Here is a 17,051-nt window from a genome sequence, read left to right on the forward strand (position 1 = left end):
ATGGTTTGGTTGAGCGGGTGGAAAAGTTGCAAATAGAATTCAGTCTGGAGAAGTGTGAGGTAATGCATTTGGGGAGGGCAAACAAAGCAAGGGAATACACAATAAACGAGAAGATATTGAGAGGGGTAGAAAAAGTGAGAGACCTTGGAGTGCATGTCCACAGGTTCCTGAAGGTGGCAGGACAGGTAGATAGAGTAGTGAAGAAGGCATATGGATTGCTTTCCTTTATTGGTTGAGGTATAGAACACAAAAGCAGGGACGTAATGCTGGAACTGTATAAAATGCTGGTTAGGCCACGGTTAGAGTATTGCACACAGTTCTGGTCATCGCATCACAGGAAGGACATAATTGCTCTAGAGAGAGAAGGGCTTGAAAGTTGCAGCTATGAGGAAAGATTGGATAGGCTGGGGTTGTTTTCCTTAGAACAGAGGAGGTTGAGGGATGACTTAATTGAGGTATACAAAATTATGAGGGGCCTAGATAGACAGGAAGGACCTGTTTCCCCCAGCGGAGAGGTCAATTACCAGAGGGCACAGATTTAAGGTGATTTATTGAAGAATTAGAGGGGACATGAGGAAAAGCTTTTTCGCCCAGTGTGTGGTGGGTGTCTGGAACTCACTGCCCAGATCTGTGGTGGAGGCAGAAACACTCACATCATTTAAAAGGTATCTGGACCTGCACCTGCAGTGCTGTAACCGGCAAGGTTATGGACTAGATGCTGGAAAGTAGGATTAGATTGGGAGGCTAGTATTTTTCAGCTGGCACAGACATGATGGGCTGAATGGCCTCCTTCTGTGCCGTAACTTTTCTATGGACTGGTCACTGCTTACCTAGTTCTATTTCACGGTGCAGTTTCGCTCATAGAAACATAGAAAAATAGGAGCAAGAGTAGGTGATTTGGCCCTTCGAGCCTGCACCGCCATTCAATACAATCATGGTTGATCATCCAAACTCAGTACCCTGTTCCTGCTTTCTCCCCGTATCCCTAGATCCCTTTAGCCCTAAGAACTATAACTAACTCTTTCTTGAATATACTTAACGATTTGGCCTCAACTGCTTTCTGTGGTAGAGAATTCCATAAGTTCACCACTCTCAAGGTGAAGAAATCCCTCCTCATCTCAGTCCTAAATGGCTTACTCCTTATCCTTAGACTGTGACCCCTGGTCCTGGACTCCCCCGCCATCGGGAACATCTTTCCTGCATCTAGTCTGTCCAGTCCGATTAGAATTTTGTAGGTTTCTATGAGATCCCCTCTCATTCTTCTAAACTCGAGCGAATACAAGCCTAATCGACCCAATCTCTTTTCATATGTCAGTCCTGCCATCCCAGGAATCAGTCTGGTAAACCTTCACTGCACTCCCTCCATAGCAAGAGCATCCTTCCTCAGATGAGGAGACCAAAACTGCACACAATATTCCAGATACGGTTTCACCAAGGCCTTGTATAATTGCAGCAAGACATCCTTGCTCCTGTACTCGAATCCTCTCGCTATGAAGGCAAACATACCATTTGCCTTCTTAACTGCTCAGCAATAAACAGTCAATGAAACAGAACCTCATGAGGGTATTGCCAGGATTCTCTCATGTTAAAAGACAAGCCCCAATGGGAAATAAATAGAATGGCTGGTCGCCTTTCTTACATTTATTCGTTCTTCGTAGAATCATAAACCACACAAACAGACCATTTGGCCCATCTTGCCTGTGCTGGCTCTTTGAAAGAGCTAGCCAATTAGTTCTGCTCTCGAGCTCCTTCTCAACAGCCATGCAATTTTCTTCCTTTTCAATAAAGTTCCAATTCCGTTCCAAGAATTAATACTGAATCTGCTTCCAATACCCTTTCAGGCAGTGCATTCCAGATTGTAATAACTCACTGCGGAAAAAATAATTCTCCTCAACTGCCCCAGTTTTTTTGTCAGTTATCTTAAAACTATGATCTCTGGTTACCAATCCACCCACCACTGCAAACAGTTACTTCCTCTTTACAGCTTGACTTGGCTCAATAGTAACATTCTTGCCTTAGGCAGAAGATTGTGGGCATCCTGTCTCATTTCATGATCTGAACTATAATATGGTCGGAGACTCCAATATTGATGAGAAGTTTAAACTGAGGTCCTGCCTGCCTTTTCCAGTATTTTGGGTATATGTTAGAAATTCCCTGATACTTTGGAGAAGAACAGGAGGTTCTCCTTGTATCCTACCCATTCCTCAAACAACATCATTAAAAAAAATAATTGACTGGCTTTCCATCTTATTGCTGTTTGTGGATCTCATGCACAAAAATGGCTGCTGTGTTTAATAGTCACTACACTTCACAGGAATTCATTGGGATTATTTTAACCTAATTCAGGAGGAAACAAACCCATGCAATCGGGTGAAACATCGGTTTTACACCTCGCCCAATATCACTCTCCATTGACTTTAATGATCCCGTCACTTTCCTAATGAGCAGGTTAGATTAAAATTGCATGGATGAAACAGATAAAACTCTTAAGAGTAGATGCTTATAAGATGTTTCCCCGGCTGGGGAATCTAGAACACAGGGTTATAGTCTTGAAATAAGGGGTCGGCCATTTAAGACTGAGATAAGCAGAAATTTCTTCACTTCTTTGGAATTCTCTACCCCAGAGCACTGTGGATGATCAGTTGTTGAGTATATTCAAAGTAGAGGTCAATAGATATTTGGGTACGAAGGAATTAAGGGAATCAAGGGATATAGGGATAGTGCAATCAGGTGGAGTTAAAGTAGAAGGTCTTGTTGAATGGCAGAGCAGGCTCACAGGGCCAAATGGCCTATCCCAGCTGCTATTTCTTATAATCATATGTACTTACAATAACCACTTTTACTTACCAGACTTCCACGGTTGACAAGATTTCTTATGAGTGCATAAGGACTCATTAAATTAATGGGGCTTTGTTGCATTCGATTTTAACATGGCAAAACTGCTAGGGTTTCAGTTCGAAAGCAGAAAATGTAGTTGTCCATTGGGCTTAATTTATTCAAGAACTTTGGCTTAACCTAATTGTTATGACCAGGCACGAAAGGGGTCTAGGGTTCCCATGCAGCCTTCACCTGGTCTTCCCATGACAGGGTTTAATTTTAAACACACTGTTTTTTTTAGCTCCCCCTTAGTGAATCCTTGTTCACTAACTTCCAATTATAAGGTGAAGAAACTAGCCAAACAGGTTTTCTTAGGTTTAAAGAAAAAACGTTGAACTTTATTAAATTTAAGCTCTAATTTGTTTAATGCCTATAGATACACGCTGCACCCACTCTAGAATGCATATGCGATACCCACATGCAGATAGAGACAGAAAAGAGCAGAAGAAATAATGTGGAAAGGTTTGAGGCAATATCTGAAGATGGTTTTGGTTACTGTCCTTTGAGCTGGCTGTAAAGTCCTTGATTGTAGGTAGGTCTTACTTTTCATTGGGGCCCAGTATACTTCTTAAACCTTGTTCAATGCAGGAGACTTTTCTCTCTTGAAGTTCATGTGTCCTCAGTGGGTCCAGAGGCTTGTGAGAAAGAGATGGGAGCAGACAGGAGAGGTCTTCTCACTCCAGGAGCAAACAGTCTTTCTGAGTTCAAAAACTCTGTGGCTAATTCAAAAAACAAACCCTGGACCAGCCAGTTATTCATATGACCAGCTCGTTTAACCAGTCCTAGATTTTGTGGATTCTATCACCTTAGCAGTCTCTGGAATGCTCTTCCTTACACCTTCAGTGTCTGGTGATCAAAATCCATTGTGGGTTGAATGTGTCAGGAATGGTCATTCTGTCCCTCAAGCACTGTCTGTTAGTATGCAAATGTTTTTCAGCCAGGTGTCTGGCAGCCTTGTAACAGGCCTTCTCTTCACAGCAAATTTAAAATCAATGTTCATATGACAAAATTAATATGCCTCATTCTTGACAGGTGGGGACCTGCATGACATTAATCAAGAACTTGGATTATAATGGACTCTTCCATTCTCTCCCAAAATTATTGCCACATAAACCTACTACAGAAATATCAAGAAGACAGATTGTAATGTCAGATAACAAGTTTCATTTTAATGGCTATGATGCATCAATAAGATTACAATATTGTGGTACAGGCTGCAGAGTTGACCAGTAGGCACTGCATAATCATAAAGTCACTGGATAAGTACAGACAGGAAAGACCATTCAGCTCATCATAGTTCTAGAAAGAAAATTCTACAGACATTCAACTGTCTCTTAATTATCAAAGGTTTTTGCCTCCTCTTCATTTAGAACATAATAACATAAGAAATAGTAGGAGTTGGCCATATGGTTCCTCAAACCTGCTCCGCCTTACAATAAAATCATGACTGATCTTCGACCTCAACTCCACTTTGTGCCTGACCCCCATATCCCTTAATTTCCTTAGAATACAAATCCATGGATTTTGGCCTTGAATATACTCAACTCTCCTTGGAAGTTGATATCTATTCAAAGTGTTGATCATTCTTTGTATGACAAATCTTAAATTCACCTGTGTCTTCTTGTCAGACTATCACTGGCATGAGATAATGTTCTGGATTTACTGTATGAATTATCTAATATCTATAATGACTCTCTCCTTGTGCGCCTAAAGAGCTCCACTTCATTTCACCTTTGCTTTTCAGTGTAGAAAAATTCTATCAAAGTTTCCACTCACTTTACTTCAGCACAATCCCTATAGAATCGGCAGAACCAGCGCAAAAGATTGTGGAATTATTAAAAGTAACTGAGTTACAGCCGAAAACACTTACGCTAACATTTTCTGCGATATTTTATGTTGCTTCAAGATTCAATTTGCCCGGATCAGGTGCCATGCACAAAACTGGCCATCATCCCAGGTCAAAATTCCGTGATTCCACTCTTTGCGCTGAGTCGGGAAAAGTCTTCAATATTGTGCTAATTTTCTTGGGCACTTGGGCACGAGTCAGCACGTTTTAAACATTTTTCATATCAAAAAATATTTGCTTTACTCAGAAAGTGACTTATGTGTACCAGTGAAACTTGTCATGAAGATCCCCACCTGCCAAGAATGAGGCATATTAATATCGTCAGATGAACATCAATTTTAAACTGTCGCTGGAGTGAAGAGATGACTTGTTTAAAGAGATCAGCAGTGGCTGGAAAGCATTTGCATACTAAGAGACAGTGCTTGAAAAGATAATGGGAACTGCTCACTGATTTTTAACAGAGATTGGGCTGGGCAATGGTGATCCACATCTTGTCAATGTAAGAGACAGCACAGAACCACCCCCCCACCCCCAACCGAGAGCTTTGGAATCCACAAACTCAGGAGTTTGTTAAAAAAGCAAGTCACATGACTAACCAGCTGGCCCAGGTCTGGTTTTGAACTATTCACGGGATAGCTTGGGTCAGACTGCAGATTGCATCTGAACTTGGAAGAGTGCCTCTCTCCTGTCTGGCTCTCTTTCTCTCATTAATTTCTGGAGCCACTGAAGTCATTTAAACCTCAAGAGAGTAAAGACTCCTACATCGAAACAAGTTTTAAAGCGTGCACTGGGCCCCAGCAAAACGGCAAGATTTACCGGCAACCAAAGAGTCCACATTGAACTCATAGGACCATAAATAGAAACCCTGCTATCGTTGTGTATTCGTAGTCATTGACTGAATTAGAGTTTAAGGTTAATAAACTTTTACCTTTCTTGTTTAAATCCAAGAAAACCTATCTGATTGATTTCTTTGCCTTACAATTGGAAAGATGTGAACAAGGATTCGCTGAGGGGGAGCTAAAAAGTGTTTTTAACAATTAAAACCTGTTACGGTTAAACCAGGCAAAGGTTAAGTGGGAATCCCTGGACCCCTTTCTCACCTGGTTGTAACAGGAATGATTAAAATGCTCATATAGTTTTGTTTGCCATTTTCAATGATTTCTATCCGGTTACTCACAGATGGACTAGTGGATACCTTTATTAAAAATGCTTATGTTTGGTGATAAACCATTTTCAGCTGTATTAATAAAACTGCACCACGTTACTGCTCTTAAATACATTAAAGAATACTTTTTAATGGAGAGGAAAAGAAGAAATATTATGTTCCAATATGCTACCCGAATGTGTTGGTTCATGGAAGATTTTACACTTGTAATTATACAAATGAATTTTAGGGGGAATTTTAATCTTAAATGGCTGACCCCTTATTTCGAGATGATAACCCATGTTCAAGATTGACCAACCAGAGAAACATCTTCTAACCATCTACCCTTAAGAATTTTATATGTTTCATACATGCAATTTGTGATCTAACCCACACAATTTCAAGCAGAAACTCTACCCCATTATCTTTTGGAAACTTTTCAGGTCCTGCTACTTGTTGACATGAAACTCCTCATATTCCAACTAAATATTACTGCTCATATACTTTTGCACAGAAGTTTCTGATAACTGTTAAGGTCTTACAGCTGGAGACTAAGTTTTGAAATCAATGCTACTCTGTTGGAAAGAAATTAAGTATCTAACCTGAATGTAGTGTGTGGGATGAGAATTGATTGTCTATACCCTTGGAATGAAGGAGGATTTCTTAATCCTTTGAATGAAAGCATACATTTAATCACTTTATGTGCTGAGGAGTTGTTTGCAAAGATCTGAATTTTATAGAAAGGTTACATTAACAGACCATATCTCGAGCACCAGTGAACTTGAGGAAAGTTGATGTTTTACAGTCTGGCAACAGCTTGACTTTTCAAATTGTTATGACCAGGTGAGAAAGATGTCTAGGGGTCTTTTACTGTCTTCACCTGGTCTAATTGTAACAGGGTTTTATTTTTAAACACACTGTTTTTAGCTCCCCCTTTGTGAATGCTTGTTCACAGCTTTCCAATTATAAGGCAAAGAAATGAGCACACCAGGTTTTCTTTAGGTTTAAGAAGAAAAGTGAAATTTATTAAACCTTAAACTTAAACTCTAATTCAGATAACGCCTATGGATACATGCCGTGCCCATGCTAGCATGCACACGCGATACACACATGCAAATAGAGACAGAAAAGAGAAGAAAAATAAAATAAAAATAATAAAGGCAATCTCTGAGGAAGGAATTTTGTTTACTGTGTTTTGAGCTCGCTGTCGGGTCCTTGATTGTAGGTAGTCTTGCTTTTTGTTGGGACCCACTATTCTTCTTAAATCTGGTTCATTGTAGGATACTTTTCTCTCTTGGGGTTCATATGTCTTCAATGGTTTCTGAAGCTGGTGAGAGTGAGATGAGAGCAGACAGGGGAGAGGTGTTCTCAGTACAGGAGCTAACAGCCTTCTGAGTTCAAAATCCTTGTTGGAAGCTGATATTCAAAAAACTCCAACAGTCAGTCATGTGACCAAACTTGTTCGACCACATTTGTTTGTGTCTTTGACCATTTTAATAATTAACCTGGAATGCTTCAACATCTGGTAATCAAAAGTCCATTGTGGATTAAATTGGAGCAGGGACTAGCTCCTTTGTCCTTTGAAGTACTTGTCTGTTGATATGCTAATGTCCCTCTCCAGCAAAAGTTTCCAATTATTTTTTTAAAGCAAGTTCTTTCTTCACCATCAGCAGTTTAAAATCAATGTTCATGTGGTGAAATTAATTTTCCTCATTCTTGGCAGGTGGTGGGGGGGGGGCCTTACCTGACAAAATTCTCACCTTCATGTTTTCAAATCCCTCCATGGCCTCGTTCCTCTCTAGCTCTGTAACCTCCCCCAGCCCTACAGCCCTGCGAGATCTCTGCACTCCTCCAATTTTGGCCTTTTGCACATCCCTGATTTTCAGCGCTTCAACATTGGTGGCTGTGCCTTCAGCTGCCTCAGCCCTAAGTTCTGTAATCCCCTCCTTAAACTTCTCTACCTCTCTATATCTCTCTTTTCCTTTAAGATGCTTCTTACATAGACCAAAATTGACCAAACTTTTAGTTGCTTGTCCTAATATTTCCTTAGATGGCTCAGTGTCAAATTGTTTTGGTAACACATTTCAGAACCAAATTAGAAGTGTTGACTTACTTCAATAAATTGTGGGCTTGTTCATTTGATGCCTCAATGGGTAGATGCATGAGTGAATGTAGTACTGAGTCATACAGACCAAGAAAAGATTCCAGGTTTAATTCTTACTGTGTGCTGAATTAATGATCTCTCTCAGGCTAGAAGTAGGAATTTGTTACAATGGGCAAAAATCAGGAAGGGGAAATATTCATCCAGTTTCCCTACTTTTGGTCATCATCCAGTGACCTCTCTCATGTTGAAAAACATGCCCTTCTGCAACATCTGGAGAGAAACCAGATTGGGTACAGGAATAGTGGTTATGTTACTGGACTAATGATTTGTGCACGAGTTCAAATCCCACCATGGCAGCTGGGAATTTAAATTCCATTAACTAAATAAATTTGTAATTTAAAAAAAATGCTGATAGTTGTAATGGTACCATGTAACGACTGGATTGTTGTAAAAACCCATCTGGTTCACTAATGTCCTTTAGGGAAGGAAATCTGCCTTCCTTACCTGGCTAATATGTGACTCCAGACCAACAGCAATGTAATTGATTCTGAAGTGGGCTAACAAGCTATGCCGTTGTACCAAAGTAACCTTCATCATACCGACTGCAGTCGTCAATTAAGGTGACTCACTACCAGGTTCTCAAGGGCAGTTAGGGTTAGATAATAAATGCTAGCCTTGCCAGTGATGCTCACATCTTGTGAATGCATAAATTAAAAAAAAAAAGGATTTGGTGGTGATACTCACTGACTTCTTCATGTTATAATACATCGCCACCTGGACACGATTCTGTGGAATCATGGTTCAGCATGAGTATCAATCAAATTATTGAAGCCACTGTCTTTCTAAAACTATTATTTGGAAAACAATTTTGTGTCGCATAGAATTTACAGCACAGAAGCAGGCCATGTCTGTGCCAGATGGATGGCGGGAAAAAGGGTATATATCAGGCTCATTATGATCACCGGCAAGTAATTATCTTCACATTATAGAGTCATTTACGGCACAGAAGAAGGCCATTCAGCCCATCGAGTCCATGCCGGCTCTCCACAGAGCTATGCTCTCAGTCCCACTCCCCAGGTCGATCCCCATAGCCCTGCAAGTCTGTTTCTCTCAGGTGGCCATCCAATGTCCTCTTGAAGTCGTTGATCGTCTTCGCTTCCACCACCCTTGTGGGCAGCGAGTTCCAGGTCATTACCACATGTTGTGTAAAAAAGTGCTTCCTCATATTTCCCCTGCATCTTTTGCCCAAAACTTTCAATCTGTGTCCCCTAGGCTTTGTACTAGTTGTTCATGGAACAGTTCTTCCCTGTCTAACTGATCTAAACCTCTCATTATCTTGTACACTTATATTAAATCTCCCCTCAATCTCCTTTGTTTTAATGAGAACAAACCCAGCTTGCCAACCTCACACTGTAACTAAAATCTCCCATCCCTGGAGCCATTCTGGTAAATCTCCTCTGCACCCTCTCATGGACCCTCACATCCTTCCTAAAGTGTGGTAACCAGAACTGGACGCAATACTCCATTTGGGGCCTAACCAGAGCTTTATAAAGGTCCGGCATTACTTCCCTGCTTTTGTACTCTATGCCTCTATTTATGAAACCCAAGATCCCATATGCTTTATTAACCACACTCTCAATATATCCAGCCAGATCCAAAGATCTATGCACATGCACCTCCACATCCCTCTGTTCCTGCACACTTTTCAGAACTGTGCCATTAAGTATATATTTCCTCTCCCTATTCCTTCTGCCAAAATGCATCACCTCACACTTGTCAGTATTAAATTCCATCTACCACCTCTCTACCCATTCTGCACGCCTATCTATCTCCTATTGCAGGCGGTTCATATCATCTTCACTGGTGTGTTAGCAAATTTTGAGATTCTACTCTGCATTCCAATATCCAAGTCATTTATATATAGCAAAAAAAGCAGTGGTCCCAGCACTGACCCTTGGGGAACACCACTGTCTACCATCCTCCAGTTTGAAAATCAACCATTTACTACGACTCGCTGTTTTCTGACCTTCAGCCAATTTTTGTATTCAGTTGGACACTTACCCTCCCATTCCATGAGCCTCAATTTTGTTAACCAGCCTTTTATGTGGTACCTTATCAAACGCTTTCTTAAAATTCATATAAACAACATCCACTGCATTCCCGTCATCATTCAAAATTCAAATAGATCAGTCAAGTGTGATCTGCCTTTTACAAATTCATGCTGGCTGTCCTTAATTAACTGAAACCTCTCCAAATGTCAGTTGATATTTTCCCTAATTATTGTTTCTAAAATCTTACCGATCATGGCTGTTAAACTAACTGAGCTGTAGTTGCTAGGACTGTCCTTGATTACAGATTATCCATAAGGTAACTTGTGTGTCTGTAAATGAATGAAGAAAAAGATTTTTCAAACATCTTTTTTCATGAAGAAAGTTGTTTTGATCTGGAATGCACTGACTGAAAGGGTGATGGAAGCAGATTCATCTGTAAGTTTCAGAAGGAAATTAGATATATACTTGAAAAGGAGAAATTTTCAGGGCTTTGGGAGAAAGAGCAGTGAAGGTGACACTAATTGGAAAGCTCTTTCAAAGAGCTGGCACAGACACTAAAGGCTGAATGGCCTCCTTCTGTGAATCTAAGTGCTCCTTAAAAATGTTCAAATGGTAAAGGTTATGCTACTGTGACAAGGAAGTAAACTAATGACTCTCTCTTATTATGTTTCCAGGGAATTCTCATGAATGAGCAAGCCATGAACTCAGATAGATTAAAGGCATCTCTATTCTTTACACTCAGTATCCTATAAACTCAGCAAAGGATCTGTGCAAGTAAGGCTGATTTACCACATGACAAACCGGGCAACTTTCAACTGCAAAGGACCACAGTAATCAGGAATACTTTCTGAGGAGCATTTCGGTTTCTTGTCACACACCACCCCCACCCCTCAAAACCTCCTAAGTCGTCAACGGAATTATGCCTGAGAGACTGGGAACAGTGCTGATGGCTTTACGGACTCAGTTGGTACTGGCATGGATTAGTGTGCTTCCCTTCATGCAGTCGATCCCACTGGAGCCTCCGCAGAATTTAGAGGATGGAACAGTCTTAGCGCTCAATGGGCTGAACGGTGACCCTGGAGCTCTCAATCGTGCCAAGAGAGGTTGGGTCTGGAATCAGATGTTTGTGCTGGAAGAATTTTCTGGTCCCGAACCTATCCTTGTTGGCCGGGTATGTTTATAAAATTATTTTAATGAACCTCTAAGCACAGGAAATTGCAGGGCAATATAATGGCCACAAATCATGCTGGAATGAGGCACTTGCGGCATTCCTCGTTAGACAGACATTTTCCCTAACCCTTGAGCTCCAACAATGTTTTGGCCTGTATGTTTCTGAAAGTGTGAGTTGATAATGGGGCATGTGTGACCTTAGTGAATGACAGGAACAACGATCTATCACCTTAACCTGTAAGATTTAAGGATTGAGAAAGAAACAGAATGATGGAACAGGAAATAGGAAATGAATTGATGCCAAATCGGATATAGAAAGAGAAATAAAGAGAGGAAAAGGAAGAGTGGATTAAGAGTGAAAAAACAGAAAAGAAAGAAAAAGAAGGATTTATTTTCAATCTCTAAGAAGAATTTATTACTTGCAGGAATGAGACTCAACAGTTTCAATTGTTCCCTTACAGGGCCTTAGGCCAGAATTTTACGCCTCCCCAGCGGATCGGATGGTGGCGTGGGGGTGGCGTAAAATAGAGTGGCAGGCTCTGGGAGGCCTACACGCCCTGATTCCACCTCCGAACAAGTTTAAGGAGGTCTGGCGGGGGGGGGGCAGGGGAGGGCTACTTAAGGGCCCTTGCCCGCCTCTGGGTATTTTACCCGTGGCAAGTGGGTGTGCCGAGGACGTGAAAGGCCACCCAGCGAGAGCTGCCGGCCATTCCACGTCCCGGAGGGGAGGTGGGGGACATGGCAGTCGTCCCCGCCTCCCAACCCACCCCCGGGATCCAAGACACCCCCTCTCCCCAAACGACCACCCTAGCCTCACCAGGGCACGACTGATCCCCCTGGTGAGGCAGCCCAAACTTACCCATTCTCTTGGTTCCATCATGTCGGCTGGGCTGCAGTCCCAGCAGTGGCCACCGCTCCCAGTGGCTCACTGAGGCGGGACCTCCTCCCTCAAGAGGGTGGAAGTCCCATCTTGAGCCAATTAAAGCCTGGGGACCCATAAAATACGGGACGGATCCCCAGGCTGGGCGGAAGCGGGATCGTCACAGACATTTACCTCGGAGTCCGGCTTCTGTCCGCCCACTGTAAAGTTCCAGCCATAGTGCTTGATTGGCATTGTATTAACAATTACCACATCTTTAAAAGGGTAAATATGCTGTAAAGCGTCAGTTCAAATTGCTGCAGCAAGTTTAGTATGCAAATTCATCAAGTTCTTAATAACAATGGGACAGTTGAGGGCGAGATGCTGTTTGGGCAAAAGGAGGAACAGCATAAATTGACAGCAAGTTCTCCCAATTTGCAGCTCACCGAGCATCTCTTTTGCCCTTGTACTTGTTGGCTGGTTTGCACATTAATAACATTTTGCATTGTGAATTCACTGTTATTTTTCCATTACGTTTGGGCCAATAATTTTTTTAAATGCATGGTTTGTTGCTACAGACATTTTTACATGTGTGTACAACTCTCTATATCATCCACACTTAGAGAAAGAAAAGAGTGGCCAGAATTATTGCAGTCTTGAGTGAACTACATTATCAACAAAAACTCAAACAAGGAAACATATTTTCATTTGCATCAGAACTGAGGTACATGTTTTTCAAACAATGAAAGTAAGTTATTGAAGTAAACAAGCTTTTTAACTTAGAAAATCAGCATAGCATTAATGGACTTCAGTATATAATTCACACGCCAGAAGCAAGGCTGAGGAGCAGAAGCTCTTTTTATTTAGTCCCTCCAAGAAGGAGCAAATAGATTCACAGAAAAAAAAATCGGTTAACAGACACCTTTAAAAAGGAGCTGGATGAACTTTTTTATTCATTCTTGGGATGTGGACAACGCTGAAAAGGTCAGCATTTGTTGCCCATTATTAATTGCCCTGACAGGTTGGTGGTGAGCCAGCTTCTTGAACTGCTGCAGTCCATGTGGTGTAGGTACATACACAGTGCTGTTAGGTAGGGAGTTAGACACAGCAACAATGAAGGAATGGCCAATAAATTTCCATATATCTGTCAAGAAAGAGGATTGAGAGTGACAAACAGTACTGCTTGATTTTATCTTCAGCGGGATGACAGGAAGGAACTTTGTGGCAGATTTTCAACTGGCTGTCCGGGTGTAAAACTGGCACTGAGTTCAGCAGCCTATCATAAAAAATGACATTATATATGGATAAAAGCAAAATACTGCGGATGCTGGAAATCTGAAACAAAAACAAGAAATGCTGGAATCACTCAGCAGGTCTGGCAGCATCTGTGGAAAGAGAAGCAGAGTTAACGTTTCGGGTCAGTGACCCTTCTTTATGGACTCTGGGTCGAGTGAGATTGATGGGTTCAGCTGCTTTGTCTCTTCAGATTACTAATACAGTTAAAGATAGTATCAAACTTAAAGAAAAAGTCTATAATTGCGCAAAGATGGGAGGCAGGTCAGAAGATTGGACAGAATATAAAAAACAGCAAAGAATGACGAAAAGATTGATAAAGACAGTAACATTGGAGTACGAGAGAAAGTTAGCTAGAAACATAAAGACAGATAATAAGAGTTTCTATAGATATTTAAAAAAGAAAAGAGTTAACAACGTGAGTGCTGGTCCTATAGAAAGTGAGTTTGGGAAATTAATAATGGATAATAAGGAGATGGCAGATGAACTGAACAGATATTTTGCATCGGTCTTCACTACTGTGGATACAAGTAACATCCCAGTATTAGCTGTAAGTCAGGAAATGGAAGGGAGGGAGGAACTCAAGAAAATTACAATCACTGGGGAAGTGGTACTGAACAAATTGTTGGAGCTGCAGGCTGACAAGTCCCCGGGTCCTGATGGACTTCATCGTAGGGTGTTAAAAGAAGTGGCTAGTGAGATAGTTGATGCATTAGTTCTAATTTTACAAAATTCCCTAGATTTGGGGAAGGTTCCTTTACATTGGAAAATAGTGAATGTAGCTCCTTTATTCAAAAAGGGAGAGAGACAGAAAGCAGGAAACTACAGGTCAGTTAACTCAACATCTGTCTTAGGGAAATGTTAGAAGCTATTATTAAAGATGGTGTAGCAGAGCATTTAGAAAAATTCAAGGTAATCAGGTAGAGTCAACATGGTTTTGTGAAAGGGAAGTCATGTTTAACCAATTTATTGGAGTTCTTTGAGGGAGTTACATGTGCTGTGGATAAAGTGGAACTGGTGGATATATTGTACTTAGATTTCCGCAAGGCATTTGATAAGGTGCCACACTAAAGGTTATTGCAGAAAATAAAAGCTCATGGTGTAGGGGGTAACATATTGGCATGGATAGAAGATTGTTAGCTAACAGGAAACTGACAGTAGGATTAAATAGGTCATTTTCTGGTTGGCAAGATGTAATGAGTGGTGTACCACAGGGATCTGTGCTGGGGCCTCAACTTATTACAATTTATCTCAATGACTTAGATGAAGGGATCGAAGGTATGGATGCTAAATTTGCTGATGACACAAAGATATGTAGGAAAGTAACTTGTGAAGAGGACATAAGGGGGTTAAGTGAGTGGGCAAAGACCTGGAAAATGGAATATAATGTGGAAAAGTGTGAAATTGTCCACTTTGGCAGGAAGAATAAAAAATAAGCATATTATCTAAATGGTGAGACATTGCAGAGCTCTGAGATGCAGAGGGATCTGGATGTCCTAGTGCATGAATTGCAAAAGGTTAGTATGCAGGTACAGCATGTAATTAGGAAAGCTAATAGAATGTTATCATTTATCGCGAGGGAAATTGAATACAAAAGTAGGGAGGTTATGCTTCAGCTATATAGGGCATTGGTAAGATCACATATGGAGTACTGGTCTCCTTTTTAAGAAGGATGTAAATATGTTGGAGGCAGTAGGCTTACTAGACTAATACCTGGAATGGGCGGGCTGTCTTATGAGGAACGATTGGACAGGCTAGGCTTGTACCCGCTGGAATTTAAAAGAGTAAGAGGTGACTTGATTGAAACATATAAGATCTTGAGGGGTCTTGACAGGGTGGATGTGGGACAATCTAGAACTAGGGGTCACTGTTTAAAGATAAGGGGTTGCCCATTTAAGCTGGAGACGAGGAAAAAATTTTTCTCTCAAAGGGTCATGTGTCTTTGGAATTCTCTTCCTCAAAAGGCGGTGGAAGCAGAGTCTTTGAATATTTTTAAGGCAGATTCTTGATAAGCAAGGGGGTGGAAGGTTATCGGGGGGTAGGTGGAAATGTGGAGTAATCAGTTCAGCCATGAACTTATTGAATGGCAGAGCAGGCTCGAAGGGCCGAGTGGCCTACTCCTGCTCCTAATTTGCATGTTTGTATTTCCTTACGATTCTAAAATGTACATCTTGTAGAATATACAAACATTGTATTTCTTAAGATGTACTGTTCTCCTAGTGACAGAGGTAAAAGTATTTCTAAAGACCTGGCGTTTGGTCGAATTGTTCTCATATTTGTTTCATACAGCGATCTCAGTAGCTTATCACTGGCAAGTGATGCAAATCTGGCACAGCATGAAAGGTAAGTAATTATGTCCAAGTTAATTAGCAGTATGATGGAAAGCCAGGCAGGACCTTTCACTCAAATAATAATTGAGCTCTGAAATAAGAACGTAAGAACTAAGAAATAGGAGTTGGAATAGGCCATCTGACCCCTCAAACCTGTTCGTCCATTCAATAAGATCAAGGCTGAGCTTTCCTGAGTAATGCCACTTTCCTTCTCTATCCCTTGACTCCCCAGAACCAAAAATCTATTAATCTCAGTCTTCAATATACTCAACGACTGAGCATCCACAACTCTCAAGGGTAGAGAATTCCAAAGAATCACAACCCTCTGAGTGAAGACATTTCTCCTCATCTCAGTCCTAAATGGCCAATCCCTATTCCTGAGACTATGATCCCTAGATCTAGAGTCTCCAGCCAGGGAAAACAGCCCCTCAGCATCTACCCTGTCAAGCCTGCTGTACATTTCAATGAGATCACCTCTCATTCTTCTGAACTACGGAGAATATAAGCCCATTCAATCCAATGTTTCCCAATAGGACAACCCTCTCATCCCAAAAATAACTTACCAGGGTTGAACATTGGCATGGACAGGACAGTATAAGTGGGTTTAAGCGATGTGCATCTGGAGTGTGAAGGGATTGAGAGATATAAGAGGACGATGACTAGGGCGGCACAGTGGCGCAGTGGTTAGCACCGCAGCCTCACAGCTCCAGCGACCCAGGTTCAATTCTGGGTACTGCCTGTGTGGAGTTTGCAAGTTCTCATTGTGTCTGCGTGGGTTTCCTCCGGGTGCTCCGGTTTCCTCCCACATGCCAAAGACTTGCAGGTTGATAGGTAAATTGGCCATTATAAATTGCCCCTAGTATAGGTAGGTGGTAGGGAAATATAGGAACAGGTGGGGATGTGGTAGGAACATGGAATTAGTGTAGGATTAGTATAAATGGGTGGTTGATGGTCGGCACAGACTCGGTGGGCCGAAGGGCCTGTTTCAGTGCTGTATCTCTAAATATGACATTGATCTATCAAACGCAGTTGGGCTTATCGAGACTCTCGGCTACCACCCATTACTATAATTTTCTTGTATTCCCAGTTGTAGACTTTTTAACGGGTTGTCATGACTTTAAAGTTGGGATATTATTCAGCATTAACTTGTCTATCACTATCAGTTTGGTGGCGTCCTTGTCTCCAGATCGGAAGATTGTGGGTGGAAACTGTAGGAACTAAGCACATGATCTAGGCTGACACTCCAACACTGGACAAATGGAACATTGAACTGTAGGACGGTGCCTTCTCTTGACCAGAAAGTTAAACCAAGTCTGCCAATTTTGGTAGTTCCGGAGAACATTAATTAAGTCAATTGAAAATATTTTGGTTTAGTAT

General features: G+C 41.4%; 1 protein-coding gene across 3 annotated transcripts in view; it reads left to right on the forward strand.

Annotated features, from left to right (window-relative positions):
- LOC137378719 (cadherin-8-like) overlaps window positions 1-17,051 on the forward strand; it is a 194,578-nt gene that overhangs the window by 13,628 nt on the left and 163,899 nt on the right. For all 3 annotated transcript variants that reach the window (XM_068049077.1, XM_068049079.1, XM_068049078.1), the window contains exon 2: window positions 10,697-11,193. In XM_068049077.1, coding sequence (XP_067905178.1) covers window positions 10,942-11,193 — 252 coding nt within the window. In that variant the 5' untranslated portion in view covers window positions 10,697-10,941. The remainder of the gene's footprint in view (window positions 1-10,696; window positions 11,194-17,051) is intronic.

The sequence above is a fragment of the Heterodontus francisci genome, chromosome 17 (genome assembly GCF_036365525.1).
Source record: "Heterodontus francisci isolate sHetFra1 chromosome 17, sHetFra1.hap1, whole genome shotgun sequence".
Lineage (NCBI taxonomy): Eukaryota > Metazoa > Chordata > Chondrichthyes > Heterodontiformes > Heterodontidae > Heterodontus > Heterodontus francisci.